The 13992-nt window shown below is 64.6% G+C and overlaps 1 protein-coding gene across 1 annotated transcript in view; it reads left to right on the plus strand.

The window, feature by feature from the left end:
* Positions 1 to 1006: 1006 nt before the first annotated feature.
* The window catches only part of NTN1 (netrin 1), an 84275-nt gene continuing 71289 nt past the window's right edge, over positions 1007 to 13992 (plus strand). The window contains exon 1 of the mRNA XM_071452904.1: positions 1007 to 2268. Within this exon, the coding sequence (XP_071309005.1) occupies positions 1245 to 2268 (1024 nt within the window). The 5' untranslated portion in view covers positions 1007 to 1244. The remainder of the gene's footprint in view (positions 2269 to 13992) is intronic.

The raw sequence follows: 13992 nt of genomic DNA on the forward strand, positions 1-13992 counted from the left end.
TTTTAATCAAAGAGGGAGGGAAGGGGGGCGAGCGCGGCGGCCGGGAGCCCAGGCGGGGAAGCTCCGCTCCCTCCCGGGACTCTCTCCGGGGTGTCGGTACCGCCCCCCCGGCTGCGCCCCCGGCCGGGACCACAGCGGAGCCCAGGGGGCAGCGGCCGTCGGGGGCGGCCCCTCGGCACCGGGGGTCCGGGGGAGTGGGAAGGGGAGAGCGGGGCTGGGCCACGGCCCGGTGCGGGACAAGTGCCGCCCTTTAACCCTTTCCTCGCCTTAACGGGAGAGCCGACAAACTGCAGAGCGAGGTCGGGGGCGGCAAGAGGCGCCAGGGCAGCCCCTTGTGCCCGGTCTGTGCCGGGGCTGTGATAGAGAGACGGCCTCTCTTCCCCGGGACCAGCCCCCTAAAACCACCTGTCGGGGGTCGCCAGGCCCAGCAGCTCCCGTGCTCTGCTTCCCCCGTTAACCTTCCCCGGCACAGGCTTTGCTGGCCCAGGGCCGGGGGCTGCGGGAGCCCACTCGGGCCGGTGTCCCTTCCCATCCAGCTGAGCGGCCAGTCCCCGTCTGGCCCGGTGGACAGGGGCGGCCAGCAAGGACCGGGAGGGACCCGTCCCCGTCCCGATCCCCCCGGCGTCCCCACAGGTGGGCGTGGGGCTCCTCCGGGCCGCTTCCCCCCGTCCCGCTCCACGCCCACGGAGCATCCCCAGCTGCGGGGCGCGGGCGGCCCCGGCTCCCCCAGCCCCGTCGGGGGCACGGGGGGCGGGGGCAGCGCCAGGACCCTCGCCCGGCTCCTCGGGGCGGCTCGGGAGCCCCGCGCCCATCACGGCGGTGTCGAGGCGGGCTCCGTCCCACTCCCATCCCCCTCCCGCCCTCCCCGAGGCCTGTGCGCGTCTCTGGCTGAGCCGCCAGTGGATGTCGTTGTTCTGTTCCTTGAGCGCGATGTCACTCCTTTAGCATGACCTCAAACGCGGCGGGGGCTGGGACCGCCAGTCATTCTCCGTGCGAGGGCCGGGGCGGGAGGCAGGCGGGACCCAGCCCCGCCGCCAGCCCCACTTTTGTGGTGCCGCCGCCGTCGCGGTCTCCCCTTTCTCCGCGGGGCTGGCCGCGGGGCGGGCGATGCTCCGGGCTCCCTGAGCCGCCGCACCGCGTCCCCGGCCGAGGTGCCCCGCGGAGCGGCGCGGTCGAGCGGCGGCTCCCGGCGCGCCCCGTGTCCCCCGGCCCGCCGTCCCCAGGCCCCGCGGAGGTCGCGCAGGATGCCGCGGAGGGGAGCGGAGGCGCCGCTGGCCCTGCTGCTGGCGGCGGCGTGGCTGGCGCAGCCCCTGCGCGGCGGCTACCACGGCGTGAGCATGTTCGCCGTGCAGAGCGCCCAGCCCGACCCCTGCTACGACGAGCACGGGCTGCCCCGCCGCTGCATCCCCGACTTCGTCAACTCGGCCTTCGGGAAGGAGGTGAAGGTGTCCAGCACCTGCGGGAAGCCGCCGTCGCGGTACTGCGTGGTGACGGAGAAGGGCGAGGAGCAGGTCCGCACCTGCCACCTCTGCAACGCCTCCGACCCCAAGCGCGCCCACCCGCCCTCCTTCCTCACCGACCTCAACAACCCGCACAACCTGACCTGCTGGCAGTCCGACAGCTACGTCCAGTATCCCCACAACGTCACCCTCACCCTGTCCCTCGGCAAGAAATTCGAGGTGACCTACGTCAGCCTGCAGTTCTGCTCGCCGCGCCCCGAGTCCATGGCCATCCACAAGTCCATGGACTACGGCAAGACCTGGGTGCCTTTCCAGTTCTACTCCACGCAGTGCCGCAAGATGTACAACAAGCCGAGCCGCGCCGCCATCACGAAGCAGAACGAGCAGGAGGCGGTGTGCACCGACTCGCACACCGACGTGCGGCCCCTCTCCGGCGGCCTCATCGCCTTCAGCACCCTGGACGGCCGCCCCACCGCCCACGACTTCGACAACTCGCCCGTGCTGCAGGACTGGGTGACGGCCACCGACATCAGGGTGACCTTCAGCCGCCTGCACACCTTCGGCGACGAGAGCGAGGACGACTCCGAGCTGGCCCGCGACTCCTACTTCTACGCCGTGTCCGACCTGCAGGTCGGCGGGCGCTGCAAGTGCAACGGGCACGCGTCGCGCTGCGTCCGGGACCGCGACGACAGCTTGGTGTGCGACTGCAAGCACAACACGGCCGGCCCCGAGTGCGACCGCTGCAAGCCCTTCCACTACGACCGGCCCTGGCAGCGAGCGACGGCCCGGGAGGCCAACGAGTGCGTGGGTGAGTCCCGGCCGCGGGCGCGGACACGGCGGGAGGAGGACGGGGACGGGGCGCGGAGGTCCCCGGAGGGGAGGCGGAGGGAGGGCAGAGCGAAGGAGCCGCGGGGGACGGCAGCGAAAAGCACGGGGACATCCAGGGACACGCCGAGCGGCGCGGGGACGAGCAGGGACACGGAGAACAGAGAGGCGGAGGACACTGAGGTACCGGAGAATGTAGGGATGAGGACGGGACACCGAGAGACCTCGGAGCGCGGAGCGGGGATGTGAAGGCACTCGGGAGCGCAGGGCATGGGACGCTGAGGTACTCGGGAGCCCGCTGGTGACAACACCGAGGGACCTCCAGGTGCAAAACGGCGGGCACAGGGAGCCTGGGACCACCGGGCAGGGCACAGGAGTTTGGGGCAGGGGATAGCGAGAGCCGCGGGGCCGTGGGACGGGGACACCGGAGGCAGCCGGCGGAGCAGGACGGGGTTAACGGGGGACTCCGATGAGCAGAGCGAGGGGAAGCTCGGAAACGCGAGGCAGGAAAAACCAAGGAGCTCAGGAGAGGGGATAAGGAGCGCTCAGGATTCCGGGAAAACGCCGTTCGTGTCCGGAGGAACGGGAAGGGGCCCTGGCTGGCCGGGCAGGGGCTCTCGTCCCGCACAGGTCCCGGCCGGGGGGCCCGCAGCGCACGGCCCGGGGATCCCGGAGCTCGCAGCAGCCCCGCTCCCCTCCCCGGGACACGGCTCGGAGCCGCCCCAAGCCCGAGAGGCTCCGCGTCCGGGCGGCACCGGCTCCGGCTCCGGGACGGGCTCTGGCCCTTTCCGGAGAGGGAAGGCGGCCGGGAGCAGGGCAGGGAAGCCGGGCAAAGCCCGCAGCTCCGGTCCCGGCATCCTCGGGATGTGCGGGCGGCCCTGGCAGGCGGCGGCGGGGACTTGAAGGAGCCCCAGGGCCAAACGAGAACCGGGCAGCAGCCGGTTCGTTCCATCTGGAGCGAGAAACGCGCGCCGTGCTGGCTGTCCCGGCCGGAACGGAGCGTCCCTGGCCTCTGCCGGGGTGGACAAGGGTTAAGGGCTCGGGCAGCTCTTGCCCGTGAGTCCCACACATCCCGCCGAACGTTCCCTCCGATCTTCCGCCCCCGCTTCCCAGCGGGATCCCCGCGCGCTGCGCTCCTCTCCTGGCGGTTCCGGGGGCCGGTGCTCAGCCGTGTGCCCGTGGGGACCCGGCCCCGGGCCGGGATGGCCCGGCCTGGGCTCCGCTGCCCGCGCCGGGACCCCCCGGCCCCGTGGAGCGCAGCCCCGGCCCCGCCGCCGCCGCCGCCGCCGCCGCCTTGTTTACACGGAAAACACGGCCCCGTCTTCCAAAATATTTGCAGCTCCGACTATAGGAAAAAACCCTCGCCGAGCGGCCGGGTTTGGCTGCCTTTTTTTTCTTTTTTTTTTTTTTTCCTTTTATTTTGTTTTCTTTCCCTTCTTTTCATTTTTTTATTTTTTTCCCCAAATCACAATCAGATGTGTGCCTTGCAGAGAGCGCAATTTCTTCGTCGGCGTCTTCACCAGGCAGGCACGGCCAGAGCCGCTTATCTGGCCGGGAGGGGGTCCGGTGGCACCGGGGCACCCGCGGTGGCGGCTCCGGGGGCCCGGCAGCCTCGGGGCGATGCTCGGATCCCGTCGGGACGGGGGAAGCGGCCGCGTCCCGATGCCCGAGGCTGCCGGGGTCAGCTCCGGGTTCGCTTTTCCGCCGTCCCGCTGGTTCCGCTGCCCGGCAGCGCTCGGGCTCGGAGCTCCGCGTTTCGCTTCCGTCCCAGCGCTGTCCCTGCCCAGCAGCGAGGCCGGGGGGCAGGAGGGGTCCGGCTCTCCCAGCCTCAGCCCCGCTCCCTGCCTGCAGAGTCGCCGCTATCAGCGATGCCGTAAATTTCGGGGCGGTCTCGGGGTGCTATCGGGCCCCCGGGCTCCTCTGCAGGATTCCCAAATTCTCCTGAAAACGCTTCTATTCAGTTATTGCGCTGGCGCCGTGCTCCTACCATCCTTCTCCCTTCCAATGTATTTCCAATAAAAGGGAAGCAAGTTCCCAGTTTCCAGTAAAATATGTCACTTTTATGCCAGGCTTTGCATTTCAGACCATGTGCGCTCCTAGCCGCGTCAGACTTCTGCAAACGAAAATCGCTCTGTTTTTTCCTTTTCCACCGGCTTTGCTGGGAAGTGAATGTTTTGCAAGGATGAAGCTACCGTAGAACAATTTTCCGCAGCCCAGTCCCGCCGCTCCTTCCCCGGGGCCGCACCTATCAGTCTGTAAACCCAGCCACGGCCAAACCCCCGCGCTGCCCTGCCAAGCCCGCACCGCCCGGAATAATCCCCCAGATAAAGATCACAATAACCCCATTCAACTCCCACCCACTCGCTCCTGACCGTCGGCCCACCCTGGTTTCTGTCCCAAACCCCGAGAGAAAGTCAGGCCCCGGGGCGGGAGCTGCTGCCGGAGCCGCCGCTCGCCCGAGGCTCCTTCCAGAGAGCTCAGGGCACCAGAGCGGCCGTGCTGAGGGAAAGGGGCATCAGCCAAATCAGCCGAGTTCGCATCGAGGAGCGGTGGGAGAACTGGCTGCGGTTTTTTTTTTTTGGGTTGGTTTCTTTTTTTTATTGAATTTACTTTTTTCCTTTCTGGAAAATCGTTGGGAGTTTTATTTTTCTCTTTCTTTTAATCCAAAGAGAAAAATGATAGAATGTGTCTGCTTTGCTTAAAAATTTGGGAGTTTTCTTTGGTAAGCCCATTCCCCCTGCCAAAACTGAATCTTTGTTCCTATTCATGCTTATTTGGGGCTGAGAAAGAAATGCTCTGGAGTTTCTGACAGAAAGTCAAAATTTCCCATGGGAACGCTTTTTGCCAGCCAGATCGAATTTTTCTTTAGAGCTCCTTGCGAGACCCCAGCGCTGCACGTGGAGAGCCCAGGGCTTGTCCCCAGGGGCTGCTCTCCAGGGATCTGCTCCTGCAGAGCTTTCACAGCCTCAGCTTCCCGTCAGCTTTACCTGGCAAGTGTCTGCTCCACGTAGAGCTTGGCCTTGCAGTCCAGCTTTGGCCAGGCGCCCGCGAGGGCTCCAGGGAGGACCGGGCTTGGAGAGGAGCTCGGAGGTCTGTTCTCCATCCCGCCTCTCTCCAGCGCCGCTGGGCCGGCTCTCTGCTCAGGGCTGGTCCAGCCCAAGCCCCCTTCTCCAGCCCAGCCTGTCCTGATGCAGCTTCCAGCTCCCCCAGGAGAGGAATTGCAGCTGGGAAAGGTCTGAAGTGAAACGCGGTCAGAGCTCAGCTGCTGGTGAGCTCGTGTGGACACAGGAAAACGCAGGCAGGGTCTTTGATCAGATTTAACATCACTAAATTACACGTGCACCATTCCGCAGTTCCTCCAGAGCCGCGCTGTGGTTCAGAGTGCTGGGAATGAGCCGGAGCAGCCCCGTCCCTTCACTTTGCCCTTTGCCTCTGCCTGGATAAGGCACGGCTGGCCGGGCCCGGGCTGCATCGCGCTGCCGGGCGCTTGGAGAGCTGCAGGCTCCGCTCCAGCGCGGGCTCTGGAGCCTTTCCCCGGAGCCAGGGGATGCTCCCGGCCCCTGCAGGTGTTCCTGACGTCAGCCTGGCCGCAGGTGCCGGGCCCCGCTCGGCTTCGGCCCTCGGGAGCGCGGAACAAAGCCGGGAGCGAGCGCAGGGCGAGAAAGGAAACACATTGTGCTCCCAGATAGGGGATTTGGCACGGGCAGCGCGGGGCGCCTGGCGCTGGGCAGGCTCTGCCGCGCTGCCCAGCGTTCCCAGGCTGGGATGTGTCTCATGTCACAGCGATTTCCCAGCAAGTTCTTGTTCGGCGGAAAGGAAACTTCACCTCCGACAAGGAGCTGAGCAGGGGCTCTGAGAGGAGCGCCCACAAACGCTCCCAGGGAAAAACTCCCGGCCAGACCTGGGCCCTTGGCACCTCCGTGGTGGTCCGGGGAGGCATTTGCAGGGCAGTGCTCGCTAAAATAGCACACGGGGCCCCTCCACCCTCACCACAGCCAGGGAAACCAGATCCTCCCACACAGCCCTGCTCCCTCAGAGGCACGGGAGGGGTTCCATGCAGGCAGTTCCTGGTGTCCCTTTTAAAATTCAGGTTCTCCCTTTCCTTTACCCTGCATTAATCACCTCCACATCAAAAGCTCTCCCAGCTCCCACCCTGTCTGTGACCATTTTCCCCAGGCACAGTGGGGTACTGGGGAGCCTCATGGGAGAGCTCCTTCCTGTTCTCCTTGGCCTCCAAGTGGAAGAAGAAGTGAAGCTGGTGGTGACTTTGGCTCTGTCCCACTGGCCAGGCCCTGCAGGAGTTGCTTGTGAGCCAGTGCCTGTCTGCAGAGTCCAGGCACCCCCGAGTGGGCAGAGCTGGGAGCCAGGGCCAGGCCTGGGCCACCAGGGGCTCCCAGTGGCTCCCAGTGGCTCCCAGGGGCCAGGAAAGGCCCACATCCAGCCAGGAAGGGCTGGGCTGGTGGGAGATGTCCTTTGTCTCTGCTCCTCTCCTGTGGTGGTTCAGGGCTTTGCCAATGGTTTATCCTGAGGGGGACAGAGGGACAGAGGGACAGAGGGACAGAGGGACAGAGGCACGGGCTGCAGCACTGGGGAGTGTGGGTGGCATTGGCAGAGCTGGCAGGGACCTGGTGACACAAGGGCACATCCACTGCTCCCTCAGCTCCCTGGTGGGATGGGAGACAGGCAGAGGAGCAAAGTGGCTTTGCAGATCCCTCTGGGAGGAGAAAAGGAGTCTGAGTGTCCCCGTGTCCACCCTGCTCATGGCTGCTCCAGAGGGATGGGGAAGGTGGCAAACACCCATCCCTTGTGCATGGAGAAACAGCCACACTCCCTGCCTGGGCACAGAGGCTCTGAGCAGGACCCCCAGGCTGCCCCTGCAGGATCCCCAGGGTGCCATAGAGGATCCCCAGGGTCCCACAGAGGATCCCCATGGTCCCACAGAGGATCCCCATGGTCCCACAGAGGATCCCCAGGGTCTCACAAAGGATCCCCAGGGTCCCACAGAGGATCCCCACAGTGTCACCTCCTTTGTCCACCCCAGGCAGGTGCTGGTGCCTGGGTCTGGCAGCACAGCTCAGCTTGGCCTGTGGCTGGATCCAGCCGGGATTCTCAGCTGGTTCTCAGGGTTCTCAGGGGCATTTTGGAGCTGCTCTGTGCTGGTGCTGCCCTTTACCTGCTGATGGTAACAGGAATGCCCATCATGTCTGATGTCCACGTTTGCCTTGGGCCTCAATTTCCTCACGTAAAGGGAGCAAAGGGAGGCTCTGTGAAACCCTTTGGATTTGGGTTCAGAAGGACACCAAGCATTACTGCAGCAGCCTCGTGCCCAGGAAGCTGCAGCTGGGGCAGGTTCCCCAGCAGCTGGAGCAGACCCTGAGGGGGCTGCACTCCTCGTGGCTCCAGGTGCCATCCATGGAGCCCCAGGCCCTTTCCAGCCCCGCCCGGGCAGCTCCCATGGATTGTGCTGCATGGGGAAGCACAGAGCAGGGGTGGCTGTATGGCTGAGCTGATGGGTGCTGTAGCCATAGAAATTCGGGCCCAGGAGCTGCTGAGGCTCCCATTGTAGCCTCCCAAGGGAGCCTCGCATGGGCAGAGCTTTCTCACAGGCTTTTATTCTCAGGAAGCTTAAAGTTAAACTGATTTCCAACAGAAAGGTTTTTACACCAACAAACAAACAAACAAAAAAGCGCAGTTAAGGCTAAAACAAAACCAGGCTTGGCACTCCGGGTTGGACACTTGCCTTCCCTTGAGCTTGTCCACGGCTAATCTCTGCCCTCCTCTTTCTGGGCCAAATCTTGTCATCCTTATTCAGCCTCCGCTGTCCTCGCCTCGCAAAGCCCCTGTGCCTGCCCGGGGGGACGTGCTGCTCTCCAGGGATGGAGCAAAAAGCACCCGAGGGCTCTGGAATCGCCCCCGCCTGTAAAGGCACTCCCAGGATTCTGATTTCTGTCTGGGAGCACTCGGGAACACGAATTTCTGTCCATATTCTTAATTTATCTCCCCTTCACGCTCAGGGATGGGAGATGGATTCTTGTGGCCACGGAGGGTTGATGCCTTTTTGGCCCTTGGTCTGTCCTGCCTCCCTTTTGTGACACCCAGCTTCTTGGCAGTGGTTTTGGAGGCTCTTGTGCTTTTTATGGGACTGCAGCATTTCATTCCAGGGAGTTCCTGGTGTCTCTTACTAAATTTAGGTGATTCCTTTTCTCTACCCTGATTGATCACCCACCTCAAGTGCCTTCACAGCTCCCATCCTGTCTGTGACCCTTCTGTGGCCGGGCTGTGCAAGCAGAGTTTTATTGAGGGTTTCCTGGAGGATTTCAGGGTGCTGTATCCACCTTTTCCTGGGTAGCTCTGGCCCGGCTGCCTGGAGCACAGGAGCCCAGGGCAGGGCTGTGTCCCCAGCACAGGGGGGTTCCCAGGATGATTTATCTGCAGCACGTTCCCGATGGCACCGAGCAGATCCATCAGAGAGAAGGGAGGGGTTCGCTGCAGGATCAGCGGCTGCAGAGGGCTCAGAGCCGGCGCTGGGCGCTGGCACAGCCGCATCTGCTCCGGCCCCGGGGCGCCTCCGGAGCCGCGGCTGCCGTTTGGCCTCTGCCGCTGCGAGCAGCAGGGAACGTTTGCTTTGCATGGCCCGAGCTCCCGCCCCGAGCATCCCTGCCAGATCCCCGCTGCTCCCGCACGGAGCGGGCACGGCCCGGCTGGCACGGAGCGGGCACGGCCCGGCTGGCACGGAGCGGGCACGGAGCGGGCATGGCCCAGGCTGGCACGGAGCGGGCATGGCCCGGCTGGCATGGAGCGGGCACGGCCCGGCTGGCATGGAGCGGGCACGGAGCGGGCACGGAGCGGGCATGGCCCGGCTGGCATGGAGCGGGCACGGCCCGGCTGGCACGGAGCGGGCACGGAGCGGGCACGGCCCGGGCTGGCATGGAGCGGGCATGGAGCGGGCACGGAGCGGGCTGGCTCTGCTGCCAGGCGGGACAGGGAGAGGCGCCATGTCTGAGCAGGGAGCAGGGATCAGGGACAGGGACAGGGAGGGGACAGGGACAGGGACAGGGACACGGACACGGACACGGACACGGACACGGACACGGACACGGACACGGACACGGACACGGACCGGGACAAGGACACGGACACGGACAGGGAGGGGACAGGGACAGGGACAGGGAGGGGACAGGGAGGGGACAGGGAGGGGACAGGGACACGGACACGGACACGGACACGGACACGGACACGGACCGGGACAAGGACACGGACACGGACAGGGAGGGGACAGGGACAGGGACAGGGAGGGGACAGGGAGGGGACAGGGAGGGGACAGGGACACGGACACGGACACGGACACGGACACGGACACTGAGGGGACAGGGACACGGACACGGACAGGGACACGGACACGGACACGGACATGGACAGGGACAGGGACAGGGACAGGGACAGGGACAGGGACATGGACAGGGACACGGACACGGACACGGACACGGACACGGACTGGGACAGGGAGGGGACAGGGACACGGACACGGACAGGGACACGGACACGGACACGGACAGGGACACGGACAGGGACAGGGAGGGGACAGGGAGGGGACAGGGACACGGACACGGACACGGACACGGACACGGACACTGAGGGGACAGGGACACGGACACGGACACGGACACGGACACGGACACGGACACGGACACGGACACGGACACGGACACGCTGCATCCGCAGCCGGGGCAGCCCCAGCTCTGCCCGCCGCAGACTCATCCCCGCTGACCGCGCTCCAAAGAGTCCGCAGAGCTGGGCCGGGGCTGGCTGGAGTGACAGGCACGCTTTTAAAAAGATACCTGTGTAATGGATTGCGTTTATAAGGGGATTAGGATGCCCTGGGGACTGATAAGGAGACGGGGAGGCTTTTCCTGCTCTCAGCCAGGGCAGCACTGGGAGGGAGCTCTGGGAGGGAACGGAATGGAAACGCCGCTCCTGATCCACCCCAGGCAGCTGCAGAGGGACCGGCGGCACGGAGGGGCTCAGCCTCACAAAGTGAGAGTTTGATTTGGGATCAGCAGAAACCAGGGGATCGGTGGTGGCGAGGGGAAAACCCTGTAACCTTTTGGGAGGTACCAAAGAAACGTTCTGAGCCGGGAGAGCACGGGAATGGAGGAGACACTCAGCTCTGCTGGGAGATAGGTTTATGGAAGCGGTTTGTGCTGCTTTCAGTGCAGACTGGAGTTTAAAAACGGATGGAGGGATGTGGGCAGAGGGATTATTTTGTTCTGGGGCTCAGCTGGCACGGGGGGCGTTGACAGCACAAAGGGGGCACAGAACAGGCACCTCCTGCACCACGGGGATGGCAGAGGGCAGAGCAAGCAGCAGGCAGGGAAGGAACCTGGGCTCGTGTCCCACACACAGCTCTGAGACCCTGGAAGAAATCTCCCTGGGCAGACGTTTCCACAGGCAGAGATTTTCCTTTCCAACCTTTGCAAAGTGTCTCGTGAATGATGGGAGGGTTGAAAATTGTGCCTGCATCCCCCAGCTGGACAGAGCGTTGGAGAGCAGGGAAGGAGCAAAGGTTTATTTCACTCTCTCCTGGAAGTGCAGAGGTTTCCTAATTGTTCCACAGAAAGGATGGAAGCGCCTCTGGCTCTGCCCAGCGCCTGTTGTCACCCAGGCTGTGGTTGCTGGTGGAGAGGGGTCCCCTCGGGCCGAGGCGGGACTTGGGGGCGCTGCACTGGCAATCACAGCCCCCAGGCCGAGTCCTCTTCCTCTGGGGATGGAGGGGCTGCTAATGGATGAGCCCAGCAGTCCTTGGCCCTCTTCTGCCAGAAATAACCAGCAAAGAGGATTGTGTGGGCAGGTGAGTGGAAATTCCAGCCCAGGCAGGGAGGAGCAACCTTGGAAACCTCTGCTTGAGGGTGAAAGCTTCTGCATCTCCCGTTTGGGGAGAGGATAGAGAGCCTGGGCCTGGACCCAGCACCCCAGATTTCCCCTGGGAAAGGGCAAAAACGCCATGAGGGGCAGGAGCGGGCAGTGCAATGGCACAGGCTGGGAGCAGCCCGGCTCTGTGGGGTTGTTTTACAGCAGATTTGTCCTTTTTGACGCGCTGGGGTGGGAAACTCTCTCTGCCAGCGAGAAATAGGCCCGGATTTGTCGATGGTGCCTCGTGGAGAGGGGACAGCGCTCCCAGTTTGTCATGGCACGGGGGAGGGAGGGAAGGAGGGAAGGAGGGAGCGTCCTCCCCGTGTCCCGGGTGGGAATTGGAGGCGGAGCACGGCACGAACGCTGCTGGCTCAGCCGGCCCCGGCTCCGGGCTCGCTGCCACGTCCGTGCGGGCTCCGCGCACTCCCAGCCCCGCCAGGAGCAGCCCAGCTGCTCCCCGACCCCATCCCCGCGGCCGGTGCGCTCCGAGCTCGGGCCCGGCACGGGAAGATGGATGAGGTGTCCGGGTCACCTTCCCTGCGGTATTTGGGGGCCATCCATCACCCAGAGCCCCGCCAGGCTGCGCGGGGTGATCCCTGCGAGCCGTGCTTGGCTTTGACCAAGGCAGCAATCTCCATTGGAATTATCATTAATTATCCAACAATTAACGCCCCTTAATGGCAGCTCTGTGGGTATTTGGGGTGCAGGCTCAGGCAGTCAGAGCAGAGTGGGTGAGGAGAGAATGGACAGCAAGTCAGATAGGAAAAGGGGATTTTAACACTCACTGGGGACTGTCCCAGCCCTCGCTTTGCTCTCACAGCCCCAAAAGGACTTTCCTGCAGGGTCTAGAGTGTAATTCCTGCCTGCTCAGGAGATGCTCTGGGAAGAGCTGAGCTCTGCGTGCAGGGAGGGGAGGGAGGGGCAGTGCGGGCAGGTGAGACCCAAATCCCCCTGTCCGCAGCCTCCTCTCGGTGCAAAACCTTCCCGGGAGGGCTGGCCCGGCTCCTCCTGGCCGCTGGCCGCCCCTGCAGGGAGCGATGCCCGAGCAGGAGGAGCCCGGGGGCGCGGCAGAGGCTCCAGGGCGCTGGAAATGGAGCGGGCAGGAGGGAAGGTAAAGGACGGGAAAGGGGGAAAATGTCTGGGTGTAAAAATCAGGGTTGTGGCGCACGGGAGCCCCGAAGAGCGTCCTCGGGGTGGGTAAAGCCGCTCCCTCCTGGCGCTGCCTGTTGTTTTCCAGCCCCATCTGACAAACGGCGCAGAACCAGCCCCGCGTTCTGCCTTCCTCCATCGGCGCGGCCCGTCCCGAGCCGTGGCTGTTCGCTGCCTCACCCCCCCCTTCTGCGAGAGGGAGTCAGTTCTGGTTCATGTTGGAGATCGGAACGTGATTACCGAAAGCCTCGTGAAATTAAATCCCTTCTCTTCAAAGCGGCCGGGGAGGGAGGGAGGGGAGCGTCCCCCCGGCAGCGGCGGTGGCCGGGCGGACATTGAGAGCAGCCCGGTGGCCACAATCGGGCTCTGACAGAGGCACGGCAAATACAAACAGCAGCTTGTGTTTGCACACAAAGGCTCCGCGCCCCGCCGGCCCCGGCCCGGGCTCTGCACCCTCGGCTCTTGGGCAGAAAGTCCTGGGAGGCTTGGAGGGAGGGAAAGGCGGCTGAATATTCAGGGATGAATTGAAGTGTGCAAAGAGCCTTTGGGAAGCTCGCGGTGCAGCGCCTTGGATCAGCTGCCCGCCGGGGCTGGAACGCAACCGCTGCGCTTGAAAGGGCGACTTTCACGCTGAAGCAAAACGGGACAAAGGAAGATAAATGAAACGGGCTCCCGGCAGGGTTTGGTTTGTTTGTTTTTGTAACTCGGCTAATATTCCCGCATTGTTCAGCCCAGCGGCCCAGTGTCTGTCCTTCACACGCTGCTCGTAAATCGGGGCTGGGCGGGCGGCGCAGGCAGCGGGCGGTGCGGGAGGGACCAGCGGGACAGGGATGGGACCAACGGGACAGGAACGGGACCAACGGGACAGGGACAAGAACAGCGGGACAGGGATGGGGCCAACGGGACAGGAACGGGACCAACGGGACAGGGACAAGAACAGCGGGACAGGGATGGGGCCAACGGGACAGGAACGGGACCAAGGGGACAGGAACGGGACCAGCGGGACAGGAACGGGATCAGCGGGACAGGAACGGGAACAGCGGGACAGGGACAGGACCAGCGGGACAGAAACGGGAACAGCGGGACAGGAACGGGATCAGCGGGACAGAAACGGGACCAGCGGGACAGGGACAAGAACAGCGGGACAGGGACGGGACCAGCGGGACAGGAACGGGACCAGCGGGACAGGGACAAGAACAGCGGGACAGGAACGGGAACAGCGGGACAGGGACAGGGACAGGGACAGGGACAGGAAAGGGACAGGGACGGGACCAGCGGGACAGGGACAAGAACAGCGGGACAGGGACGGGACCAGCGGGACAGGGATGGGACCAGCGGGACAGGAACGGGACCAGCGGGACAGGAACGGGAACAGCGGGACAGGGACAGGGACAGGGACAGGGACAGGGACAGGGACAGGGACAGGAAAGGGACAGGGACAGGACCAGCGGGACAGGGACAGGACCAGCGGGACAGGGATGGGACGAGCGGGACAAGGACGGGGACAGCGGGACGAGAATGTGATCAGCAGGACAGGGATGGGACCAGCGGGACAGGGACAGGGACAGGGACAGGGACAGGGACGAGCGGCTCCGGCCCCGGCCCTGGTGACCGGGGATCGGCCCCTGCGGCTCTTGCGGTGCCGGAG

This window comes from Agelaius tricolor, unplaced genomic scaffold (genome assembly GCF_023055355.1).
Source record: "Agelaius tricolor isolate 1412-34295 unplaced genomic scaffold, bAgeTri1.0.p SCAF_35, whole genome shotgun sequence".
Lineage (NCBI taxonomy): Eukaryota > Metazoa > Chordata > Aves > Passeriformes > Icteridae > Agelaius > Agelaius tricolor.